Source organism: Equus asinus, chromosome 30 (genome assembly GCF_041296235.1).
Source record: "Equus asinus isolate D_3611 breed Donkey chromosome 30, EquAss-T2T_v2, whole genome shotgun sequence".
NCBI lineage: Eukaryota > Metazoa > Chordata > Mammalia > Perissodactyla > Equidae > Equus > Equus asinus.
This window is the reverse complement of record NC_091819.1, coordinates 4,264,402-4,276,890: the sequence shown is the minus strand read 5'-3', so window position 1 is coordinate 4,276,890 and position 12,489 is coordinate 4,264,402. Positions and strand designations below refer to the sequence as shown.

The 12,489-nt window shown below is 37.2% G+C and overlaps 1 protein-coding gene across 2 annotated transcripts in view; it reads left to right on the top strand.

The window, feature by feature from the left end:
- The window catches only part of NEK7 (NIMA related kinase 7), a 160,562-nt gene that overhangs the window by 59,861 nt on the left and 88,212 nt on the right, over window positions 1-12,489 (top strand). Inside the window, exon 2 of one of the 2 annotated variants that reach the window (XM_044762682.2) lies at window positions 8,942-9,026. The exons of the other annotated variant lie outside the window; for it this stretch is intronic. Within the exon in view, the coding sequence (XP_044618617.1) occupies window positions 8,970-9,026 (57 nt within the window). The 5' untranslated portion in view covers window positions 8,942-8,969. The remainder of the gene's footprint in view (window positions 1-8,941; window positions 9,027-12,489) is intronic. 2 annotated transcript variants of the gene reach the window in all.

Below are 12,489 nucleotides of genomic sequence, written 5' to 3'. Positions count from 1 at the left end.
TTTCCATGATACTCTTTCACTTTTTTAGGTGTCACATATACATACAGTTAAGCCAGTGACTTTCTTTTGGGCGCGAGTAATATGGCTGTTTTAATATCATTGATCCTCTTTATTGTTATTCCTAAGTTATTGCTTTTTTGGTTAATGAAATAATATTTTCTTATAGAGTATCTAAATGTTACATATAACTAGAAGGAATACTGGAGATTTTATGAATAACCTTGACGATTGAAAGGAAACTTCATTTTAAGAAAAGGAAACTATTAAGTGAATTTGGATTAGTATATACTCTTCAACTCTTAGAATTCTAAAAAATCAAGAAAAGAAAAACTTCTAAAGTCTCTCTTTAGTTTGGTATGTGCATAGTTTCATATTTAAGCTTTAATACTGTGTCAAGAATGGCTGTAGAGAAAATGGATAGCGTGATGGAATTGTCAAAATATGTTTGGAAACAAAGAGAAAGTCTTTTTTTAATGAATAGAATCTGTACATACCCTTTGTTAGTCAAATCGGATTTACTTTAAGCTTTAAGTTAGAAGTTGAATTTGGAAGATTGCAAAATTGACTGGTCTTTATGTGTTTACTGTTAAATAATTTTTGTTGTAGAATGAAAGAAATATTTTTCTTTACCTAAGCATTTTTAATATTAACTCTAAATTTTTTTCTGTCCAGTGGCTACTTATAATTTCTTTTGACAAAAAAAATCATGATCACAAATAAAATGTACCAAATGATTTTCTCACGAAGATATACATAAGCCTCTTTTAAAAAAATTCTAGGGGAACGGCCCCGTGGCCAAGTGGTTAAGTTCACGCACTCCGCTTAGGCGGCTGGGGTTTCACTGGTGAGGATGCTGGCTTGGACATGGCACTGCTCGTCAGGCCACGTTGAGGCGGCGTCCCACATGCCACACCCAGAGGCACTCACACCTAGAATATACAGCTATGTACTGGGGGGCTTTCCGGAGAAGGAAAATAAAAAGAAGATTGGCAACAGCTGTTAGGTCAGCTGCCAATCTTTAAAACAAAAAGAAAAAAAAAAATTCTAGGGGCCGGCCCAGTGGCGCAGCGGTTAAGTTTGCATGTTCCACTTCTCAGCGGCCTGGGGTTCGCCAGTTCGGATCCCGGGTGGGGACATGGCACTGGTGGCAAAAGCCATGCTGTGGCAGGCGTCCCACATATGAAGTAGAGGAAGATGGACATGGATGTTAGCTCAGGGCCAGTCTTCCTCGCAAAAAGAGGAGGATTGGCAGCAGTTAGCTCAGGGCTAATCTTCCTCAAAAGAAAAAAATCCTATTGAGTTTTAATGCTATATTTTATAATTGACAAAGAATCAGGTTGGTGTTTTGAAATATATGTTGGTTTATATTAAGCCAGTTTCTGGAAAGAATATTAAGTTTTTTTTTTTTTAAGATTTTATTTTTCCTTTTTCTCCCCAAAGCCCCCGGTACATAGTTGTGTATTTTTAGTTGTGGGTCCTTCTAGTTGTGGCATGTGGGACACCTCCTCAGCATAGCCTCATGAGTGGTGCCATGTCCATGCCCAGGATTCAAACCAGCGAAACCCTGGGCCGCGGAAGCAGAGCATGTGAACTTAACCACTCGGCCATGGGACCTGCCCCAAGAATATTATGAAGGTGAAATTTATTGAGGATGTCTATAGACAGAATAGATCTTCTCATTTTGATGAAGATTTTGGCTAAGGTGAATACATTAGTTGTAGTTATTCTCAAGTCAAATAATATTCAAAAAAATATGCTTAGCATGATTTAATTTGCTTTATCTCAGCTTTATAAATTTCACAAATTTATTAAAATATGGTAGTAGGAAAGGTATTATTTTCGTTTAGGGAATGGTGATGTAATGATCAGTGCTCAAGTTCAGATGGTTGTCATATGGGATCACTGAGGACTGTATTATTTATTATTTACAATATATTGTTTTATTTATTAATTTTCTTACCAGGGTCATATGAATTTTCTTCCTAGAGTCGTTTGAATTGTGAAATTTAATCCACTGATAGACACAGTTTCTTAAAACTAGCTAGTTTTGTCGTTGAGTTAGCTATTATATCTGAAATTCAAATTCCTGATTTTGTAGTTTTATTTTCTGCAAAATATATGACTGCGCACAAGAATAGGGGAAGATTGTTTTACTTGAATGTGTACTGAACTTGTGGCTATATGTGAAACTATTTGTAGTATTTGGAAGATTTTAGGGGGACTGTAATGTGCTTAAGAGAAGAACTCTTTTCAAACACATTGAAAACCTTGGGCTAATAAAAAACTAATAGGTATGAAAACTACAAGACAATATATTGAACTTCCCTTACCCAAAGATTCTACTTGGCAGAATTTGGCTATTATAGAACATCATATATATGGTCTTTCCCTTAATGATCACCATGAGGTTTTCCTGTATCATTCTCATCCTGTATCCTGCCCTACCTCCCCTCCTCTGTTATCTAATTTGGATGGTGCTACCACCATGTACTGTGTCCCCCAAGCTAAAGATGACTTTTGGAGTAATCTTTAACTTCCTTTTCTGTCACCAGCCATATCTGATCTGTCGCAAGTTCTGAAAGTCTTAACATAAGCAGATCTCAAATCTCTCCTCTTTTCCTCATTTCCATCATTCAGCAGGTGTTGGTTGAGGGCCGTCTATGCCATGTACTTTCTGGGGAATGCAGCAGAGAACAAAATGACAGGTCCCTGCCTTCATGTCACTTGCATTATAGCAGAGGAAATAGACAATAAACAAGTAAAAAGTAAGATAATTACAGATTGTGATCATTGCTGCATAGAAACAGAAGTGATGACCTGAAAGATAACCGGATGGGGGTACCACTTTGGAGAGGCTGTTAGGGTAGACCTGATTTTGAGCCAGCCCTTCAGGGATTCCGGGCCTAGAGGACAGTGAGTACAAAGCCCTGATGCCAGGAAGGGCTTAACAGATTCCAAGAACAGACGGGGGTTCAGTGTTGATGGAGGATAGTCATGAGAGGGACTGGGGTGGGTTAATGTGGGAGGTAGGCAGGAGATTATTTACAGGGCCTTGCAGTATCTGGCAGGGAGTTCAGATTTTACTCTAAGAGCAATGGGAGTGTTATGAGTTGATTTATGTTTTTAAATCTGCACTGTGAAAAGAATGGTGGAAAAGAGAGACCAATTCGTAGGCTATTAAAATAGTGCCTGGTGGAGATAAGTGATACCCTGTAGGGTGGTATTAGTGGTGATAGAGGAACATGACAAATTTGAGATACATTTTGGAAACAGAACAAATGACACTTACTGATGAATTGGATATGGGGAGCAGGAAGATGAGGAAAAGGGAAGAATAAAGGATGAATTTTAGGGTTTTGACTAGACCAGCTCTTCTGCAAGTGTGGTTTCTAGATTTCTGGGGCTGGGGGCTGGGTGGGGTCCTTGACACATTTCCATGTGCTCTGCAAGGTCAAATGAATTTTGTAATAATACTAAGACATTACTATTTGTAAAGCCACTGGTACCTTAGCTTGAATCAATGAAGTGACACCAAACTATGCTAGTCTTTGTGTTACCTTCTGTGTGACTGTAATAAAAAAAAAATGCAAGTTTCATTTAAAAATGTCCTTGATGAAGCAGTTAGAGAGTATCATTTTGATCATGTCTCGACCTGTGAGCACACATCTTTTAATATGTGTGATGAGATGGGAACTGTGCTTACAGTACCCATGTGGCAAATCAAAGTTGTCTCGAGGAAACATTCGTGCAGGTGTTGGAAGAGCAAGCTGAGGAATTCACTCTTTTCATGAAACAGTGTTTTTACTTGAAAGAATGGCTGACAGATGAACTGTGGTTATTCAGACTTTGGTGTTTTGTAGACCTTTTCTTGAAAATTAAGTGTCATTTAAAGGAAAATAACAGACATTATTTGTTACTAATGACAAAACTTGAACTATTAAAGTGAAAATTAGAATTTTGGAAAAATTGTATTCATCGCTATCGGCTTGACATCTTTCTGGATGTTTAAAAACTTTTCTGATGAGATTAGTGGTGATATTATCGAATGTGTTTTTTTTTTAATATTGTATAATGAAATGGTCAACATTAAGAAGATCTGAGTAACTCAGTGAACTAAAATATTTCAGATGACCAGTGCGTGATACTACAAAATCATGCAGGAGTGAAAAGATCTATTCAAAGGGCAAGAGAGACCATTGGATTTTAGAACAGAGTATGGAAGGAAGTTCACTGATAACATTTGAGAGTCCACATTGCAGTCAACTTTGAAGAATCCGCCACCTGTCAAGTTTGGTGTAGTTTCAAAGAAGACTATCCACAGTTGTATTCACAATGGATATTAAAATGCTCCTCTGTTTTTCAACTGTACATTTGTATAAGACTAGATTTTTTTTTTAAATATGCTTCAGCCAAAACAGCCTATCTCAAGAGATTGACTGTAGACGCTGCTTCTCTAAAGAGAGACATTACAGAAATTTGCAGAACGTGAAACAGTGCCTCTAATTTTTTGAAAACGTAACTGTTTTTCATAAAAAATGTTCAATGAGTTTATTGCTGTTTTTTGTAAATGAATTAGTATATATTTTAAATATTTTTCAGTTTTAATTTCTAATATGGGAAATATTGATAGATATGGCCCACAGTAACAAAAATCTTTAGGATTCTCAGATAAAGAGGTCCAGAGACCCAAAAGTTTAAGAATTTTGTGTCTGGAACAACTGAGTACCTCATGGTATGTGTAAGAAGATAGAGAAGAGTAGAGGAGAAGCATTTTCTCTTTTTGGAGGGGTAGGAGATGGAATCCTCTATTTAAGGTGGAGATATCAGCTGGACGCTTGGATATTGGTGTTGTAGCTCAGAAGAGATGCCTGTGGTAGAGATCTTAATTTCAGAGCAATCATATACAGATGGTATTCAAAGCCATGGGACTAGGTGGGATGACTTGAGAGACTGTAGGTTTTTTTTTTTTTTTAAAAAAAAAAAGAAGATTCAAGTCTTACAGCATTCCAACATGTATGTTAGATAGAAAAAGCAACTTAGAAATGTGGAGAAAAGCCAGATCACAGAGCATTTCAGGAAAGTGAGATAGTGAGTGTGTTGAAAGCCAGTTGAGGTCAGGTAAGAAGACTTTGGTGAGGGCCCTTATCATGTGGTTGTGAACTCTCTACTCTGTCACATGGCACAAAGTGTTGTCTTTCAAAAATAGTGAACTTCTCTCTCTTAGCTGCTTGAAACCCAACGTTAATTCTCTGATACCAACTGGACAAAGTAAATATCATAAAAAATTTTTTCATGAACTGCCGCCTTTCCCCATTGTTAGCTTAATGTTCTGCTACTCATTCCCCACCACCTGTCTCCTACCACTTGCCAACTTTAATTTGAAACTACTTATAAGATGTTGTGTTCCACATTTGGGTATGTTCGATGTGTTCTTTCCTCTTCCTTGAATTTCTCTCTTCCTTGGCTCATCTGAACCTTGTTAACTTCTGTTCGTTATTTAAAACCCAATTCAGGCAGCACTGTCTTTGGGCAGCCTTTTTTTTTTTTTTTTTTTTTTTGAGGAAGACTATCCCTGAGTTCCCATCTGTGCCAGTCTTCCTTTATTTTGTATGTGGGATGCCGCCACAACATGGGTGACAAGTGGTGTAGGTCCGTGCCTTGGATCTGAACCTGCGAATCTGGGCCACTGAAGTGGAGTGCACTGAACTTAACCACTAGGCCACAGGACCGGTGCACATGGGCAGCCTTTTTTGATCGAAGATAGGTTGCCAGATTTTTTGAATTTGATCATAGTTTTTCTCGTCATTGACTTTAGACTTAATTAAACTGTAGCAATCATTATTTGATGTTTTTATGACAGATGTAGATGCATTCATTCATTAAATAATATTTGTTCAGCGCCTATTTTGTGCCAAGCATTGACCTCAGCCCTGGGGGTACAGCTGTGGGTGACACAGATAGGTCCCTGCAACATGGAATTTATAATCTAGAAGACTGAATAGATATTTAACATATTAAAATCTGTTTTCATTTTATTTATGAGGAGATTAGTGGAAAGAGAAATATCTTTGGCCTTTGAAAATATGATAAATCATTGTATTAAATCAGTGTATAAACATTGACATCTTCTTATCCTGTAATAGCATTAAGAATCAAGTGACACATGGAACCATGTTAGATATTATGCAAAGAAAATTTTGTGGCTTTTTATTCATTGTACTTATTCAGCTTACAGGGAATATGAGAATTTCATACAGACTTTTATTTTCTGAGCAGAGGCCCTGTGACCTCTGTCTGAGATACTGTAAAAGTGATTTCCCTGTTATGCATATGGTTAGATTAAATCACTTCTAAGCTTTCTTTGAGTTTTATGGTTTTTTTGTTCTCACTTAGGCTTCTTTCCTTCTTAATTTTATTTGCTTAGACGTTGTTACACATTAGTAGGTATGATGAAACCCACTTTATTATAATCTAGCACAGAATTTTTCAGTGTGTTCTTAGGATTAGTCAAGCTGTGGGATGTTAAAAAAACATTACACAAAGAAAGCATTTTGTGATTAAATAAGTTAAATATTTAAGTGAAGTTTTTTTTTTTTTTTTTTTTTAAACTGCAGGCCTGCTTGGTTCCTTGAGTGTGGTAATATTTTTTGTGATTCTCTGAGTTCCATATAGTAAATCGTGTTTCACAGAGGTCTTTGACCAGGACACCCCTTTTTTCCTGCCCTGTCATGTGAAAGTATCTGTGGGACACTAGATGTGAAATGCTGATTTTGATGATTTGGATTTCACAGTGAAAGGCATTCTGATTCATTACTAAGATTCTCTTTCTCTTTCCCTCACCTCCCCTCTCGGATCCATTAGTATGTAAAATCGAGTCCAACAATATATAAATATGATTATAAATCATGACCAAGTAGGGTTCATCCGGGAAATGAATACTGATTTAACGTTGAAAAATGAGTCCCCATGATTCAACATTTTAACAACTGAAAAACTGTATAATCATCTCAGGTGCATAAAAAGCATTTGACAAAACTCTGATATCTATTCTTTACAAAATCTTTCAGCAAAGTAAAAATAGAAGGATAGTATTCCAACCTGATAAATTAGGGCATCTTTGAAAAATGTGTATCTTGCATTTTACTTAATGGTGAAAGACTGAATGCTTTTCTCTTGAGATAGGAACAAAAAAAGGATGTCTACTTTCTACTTCTGTTTATTGTACTGGAGGTTCCAGCCATTGCAGTAGGGTAAGAATCTACAGAAAAGCTGCTTGAACTAATAAGTGAGTTAGGAGGTTTGCAAGATAAAAGGTCAGTATACAGAAGTCAGTTGTATTTCTGTACCTTATCAGAAAAATTGAAGTTAAAAATCCACCACTTATAATATTATCAAAAAATATAAAATACTTAGGAAATAACCTGAAAAAGGATGTGAAAGACCAGAACCGTTGTTGAAAGAAATTAAACCTAAAATAAATGAGATATGCTATGTTCATGGGTTTGAAGACCCAATAGTATTAAAATGTCAATTCTCCCCATATTGATCTATAAAATCAGTGTAATCCCAACAGGCTTTTTGTTTTTTAAATAGAAATGGGCAGGCTGATTGTAAAATTCATATTAAAATTAGATCTGTGATTAAGCACATATCAAGACTTTATAATAAAGCTACACTAATTAATACAGTGTGTGTATGTGTGTGTGTATATATATGTTTGATACATGACAAGCGTCATGTAGTAGCAGTGTAGTCGAGTGTGGGGTAAAGGATAACCTTTTCAATATATGATTTGAAGTCAATTGGATATCCATATGGAAAAACAAACTAAATATTGACTTTACCTTATGTCATACAAAAATTTAATTCCAGATCAATTGCAGATCTAAATATGAAAGGTAAACAATAAAGCTGACATGAGAAGATAATGTGTGAAAACTTAGAGTAGGGAAATAACTTTTAAATAGTACACAAAAGCATTAATTGTAAAGGAAAAAATTGATTAATTAGACCATATTAAATGTATGAATTTCTGTTCATCGGTTAATTTAAAGATGCCATTGTGAAGGTTTTGAAAAAACAAGTCACAGGATGGAAGAAAATATTTGCAATACAAGTGACTCATGTCCAGAATATTTTTTTTTTGCTTTTTAAAGAGTATAATGAAGTGAAGGTGTGTTTTAGTTTCTCCATCTGTTAATCCTGTTTAAGTGGACCCTGGTTTTTTAAACCACATGATTTTAGTTATAAAATAACACTTAGAAAGAACCTGGAAGTACTTGGCGTTGTGTGGAATTGGTGTGAAAGTAGCTTCTGGACGGGCAATGGCTGTGTCTCATTTGCAGTTCAGTTCTTGAGCCTCTTGCAGCACTTGTTGTATCGTTGGTCTTCAGCCTGTGTTGACTGAGTTATTGGCTGTCTGCGTTGTGATTATAAGCAAAGTATGCGTAAAAGAGTAAACACCCTCATGTAAGGGCTCGCCTTTTAAGTTTAAACCTAAAAATTGCAGTAAGCATTATAGTTGGACATACAGTAGAACCAAAGTACTATCATTTTTAGAATATGAAGGTGAGGGATGTAAAACACTGACCGTGATTATAGGAGATTTACTGGGGGAATTACCTTCTCTTGGGGAGGCTAAGGGAAGTGTCTTTGATCTATAAGGTCTATGGAGAAGAGAGAACTTCGTCTCACCAAACAGGATTTTCTAGGCACATACGGCTACTTTGGAGAAGTGGATTAGTTGGGACTGAATATTTGTGTTAGTTAAATGGAGCTTGGATATAGCTAATGGCAGATATAAGACATGGGATTTCTTAATGGATACTTTTTGGAGCATTAAGTAAATCTCTAATATTTGAATGCATGCATCAGGCATATGATGAACAACACAGTTTGGTAATGGCTACATTATTTAAAGTTCAACTTTACATTTTTGCAGAGTTCTTAAGTTCCTGTTGCTTCAGACAATGGATGAGCAATCACAAGGAATGCAAGGGCCACCTGTTCCTCAGTTCCAACCACAGGTAATTTCTTCTAATAAATGCTGGAACAAGTATCCCTCTCTATACTTACAGTCACAGTATTTTTAGGAAATAAAGTAGCCACAAATGCTAATTAGGAATTTCCAAGGTTGTCAGAATTGTTTCTATTTTAAAATATTGTTTTAGGATACTTACTTCTCATATCAAACATGAAAAAAGGGGCACCTTTAGCCTTTAACTTTAATTGAATGACCATAGGCTTTGAGGGTTAATGTTAGGCTTAGGGAGAAAACAGAAGATGTGTCTGCACCGAGTGGTGGGAGAGTGTATTTTGTGCCCATCTTCGTTTTGACGGGCTGCTCCTAGCTTGAACACAACTGCCTCCTGTTATGGTTACTTTTCTTTTCTTGATCTCTCTGACTAGTAGTGTGTTTCTCCTGTTGTGTAGTTGTTTGTTTTTGTAACATAAAATGAAGTAAAAAGAATGTTTCAGTAAAAAGTATATACACACACTATTGAAATCCTCTATTCATTATGGATTTGGGCCATAAAGCTCAATATATAAAGCATGTTTAAAAGAACAAACACCCCCACACAGGGGCAGCACCTCAGTTTGTTGTTGTTATTCATTGAGGCTGCTTCTCAGGTTGGTGTTGGAGGCATTCTGCAATAAGTCTCAATTCTACAATACGCCTCGTCCCAGTTTTGCTTAGACAGTAATTCTGAAATTGAAGAATTGATAGATGTTGTTCCAATGGGTTCTTCAGTCAGCTAAGTTTGGGAGACGAGGGTTAAACAGTTACTTGATGGCAGTTCTCACTCAGAGCCTTCCCTATGCTAACGTGCATTGTCAGTTTCCATGGGGGGAGGATGTAGGGTGTAGTGTTTTCCGAACTTAAATTTGACTGTGGGACCCTTTTTTTTTGATTTAAGCACCTCTGTTAGCTTCTCTCAGAATTAGAATCTGTGAAGCACAATTCAGAAAATACTGCACAGAAATTTTGCACCTTCCCTCTTCGTCTCCAATTTTTGAGATGCTGCCCATCCTTCAAGGACCATCTCAAATGCCATCTCTACTATGGAGCTGATTCCAGTTTTCTAAATGTAATACGTTTTCTTGGAAACCTGATGATACATTCTTTGTATGTCTCCTGGTATTTCTGCCACCTCTGTCAGTTTACGTGGACATTTTCCTTATCTTTGCTCTTGGGTGAAACTCTCCTCGAGGAAGAGGACTGTGTCCAACTTCCCTTCAGTGCTCTGTGGGGCAGCACTTCCTTGCAGGTAGCAGAGACTCAATGAAAACATGTCATCGACGCCAACCAGGGACTCCTTCAAATGAACATGTTTAAATTAGCCGTTTACCTAACTGGCTTGTATGTTGCTTTTCTTTGTTAGACCTATCTGAGGTCTCTGTATTCAGAAAAGAGACCCTTTAGCTTAGTGTAAGGCTGATATTTTAATCTCACGATGATTGCTTTTTAAATCTACTGTCTATATTTTGTGTTATGGTGGTAAATTATTAAGCTTACAGTAAGCAACTTCTGTCTACTAGATGTAGACAGATCTTACTGCCAGTTTTACACACATGCACAAACTATCGTTTCATGTTATTTTGTTTCTAGCGAAGACAGTAAAAGATGCACCTCTAAAAGTTACGTAGCTCGTGCTATGATTTTGAAATTCACAGTTTTGAACAGCCCTAAATTTCAAAGGGAAAAAACAATAAGCACTTGCATTTTTGCCTCCTACTGACTCACCAACCAGGAAAGGTCGCAGTGGCAATAGGAGGCCAAAACGAGAGTCACTGTTTTCCTGTGACACTCTAGGCTGCCACATGGCATACATTTCAACATTATACGTATGGTTCTGCATCCCTTTTCCCACTGCTCCCTTCCTTTATGCCTCCTGCTGCTGCTCCCATGTGGGTGGACCCCTTTCCCTGTTGGAAACTGGCAGGTGTCATCCCAGCTTCTAGCTGCCCGTGGCTGGTGGGGGAGGGGGAGGATGTTTTTCCCTCTCTGCGTTCAGACCGATGGTGTGAGACAGTGAAAGAGAGATTACCCGACAAGAGCTTATAGGCGTTATTGCTTATTAAGTCTTTGAAAAAGGTTCCTGCTCTCAGTAGCATTATTTGAAAGGCTGGGAAAGGACCGCCTTTGCTTGGGGTAGACAGCCTTCTTTTGTTTTGTTCCACACCATTGGCCTCAATAACGGGGGTGATGTGGTAACATCTGGTTCACCGAGTGACTTCTGTCACTTCTGTAATGCTAATATCAGTCTGGACAGAAACAGAAACTAAGGAAGTCGCTTTCTGAGTGTCAGATACCAAGACCCTGTTAGAATGATGGGGGATGTATATCCTTGGCATATCTTTCTTTTTCTTGTTCCAACATGAATACTGTAACCCCATAATGCATATGTACGCTCTCATTTTTAGTACAGTCTGAATTCCTTTTTTTTTTCAGTTTTAGAATGTAAGATTTATGTATCTTTATTAGTTTTTTTTTGCATTACTGTCATTCTCTTGAACTTATGGAAAATCTTTTCTATCAGCTTCTTTTGCCCTCCCTTTCTTTCATTTTCTTTTTTCATTCTTTGACTCCTTCTACTGAAACCTAGAAGGTACTGGAAGGATGTTTTGACTAGATTTTTATCCTGTATATTCTCATTACTTTGGGAGTCTTGTTTGTGGAACTATGGATTTAGCTAAATTAAAAAAAATACAGACTGGATAAAAGATGGTGACAGAGAAGTACTAAAATATTTACTTTTTACCATGAGACTAATTTTAAAACAATGGAAGTTTACAACTAACGTTTTGTGAGTATTTTAACTTATAGTCACTGAATGAAGAGGGCTGTGGTACATTCACTTTTTGTCGTAAAGTTAAATATAAAACAACTATAATCGGAGTGCAATTCTGAGAATTTCTGGGAACGAGTAGAGGGAGGATTGATTTTAATTGTAAGAATCATCACGGCTTAGTTATAATTGTTGTTTGTAAGTTTGAAGATATGTGATGTAATGCTTTGGCTGCCTGTGAAAGAGCATCCCAGATCTACAGGTCAGAAAATAAGCATTCCTTATTTTTACAGCTTGGAGGGTATGAGAATCTTGTCTGAGAGTCTTCCAGCCCGAGCAGTAAGGTAGACTGATCATTCCTATGAGTTCACGGCAGGCCAAACTGTAACTGAGCAAAATGGGGCTCGTTCTGCTCACCACAATCTGGTGCCAATCAATTGCAAACAAGCCGGTGGTTGAGAAAGGCAAATTTATATGATTATCTAGCATAATCGGAAGATGGCGGACTGGTGTCCTGAAGAACCGTCTGAAAATGATACAAAATCTTGAGGCAGTTGCATAGGGGAAATGGGCAGGAAAGGAGAGGGGTTAGGGATGTCAACTATCCGGTGTGACACACTTCAAGGCATCACGTTATCTCTTTCTTCTGTCATTTGTGATGGTTACCAACAGAATTTTTCTTTGTGGAGGTCATCATGTT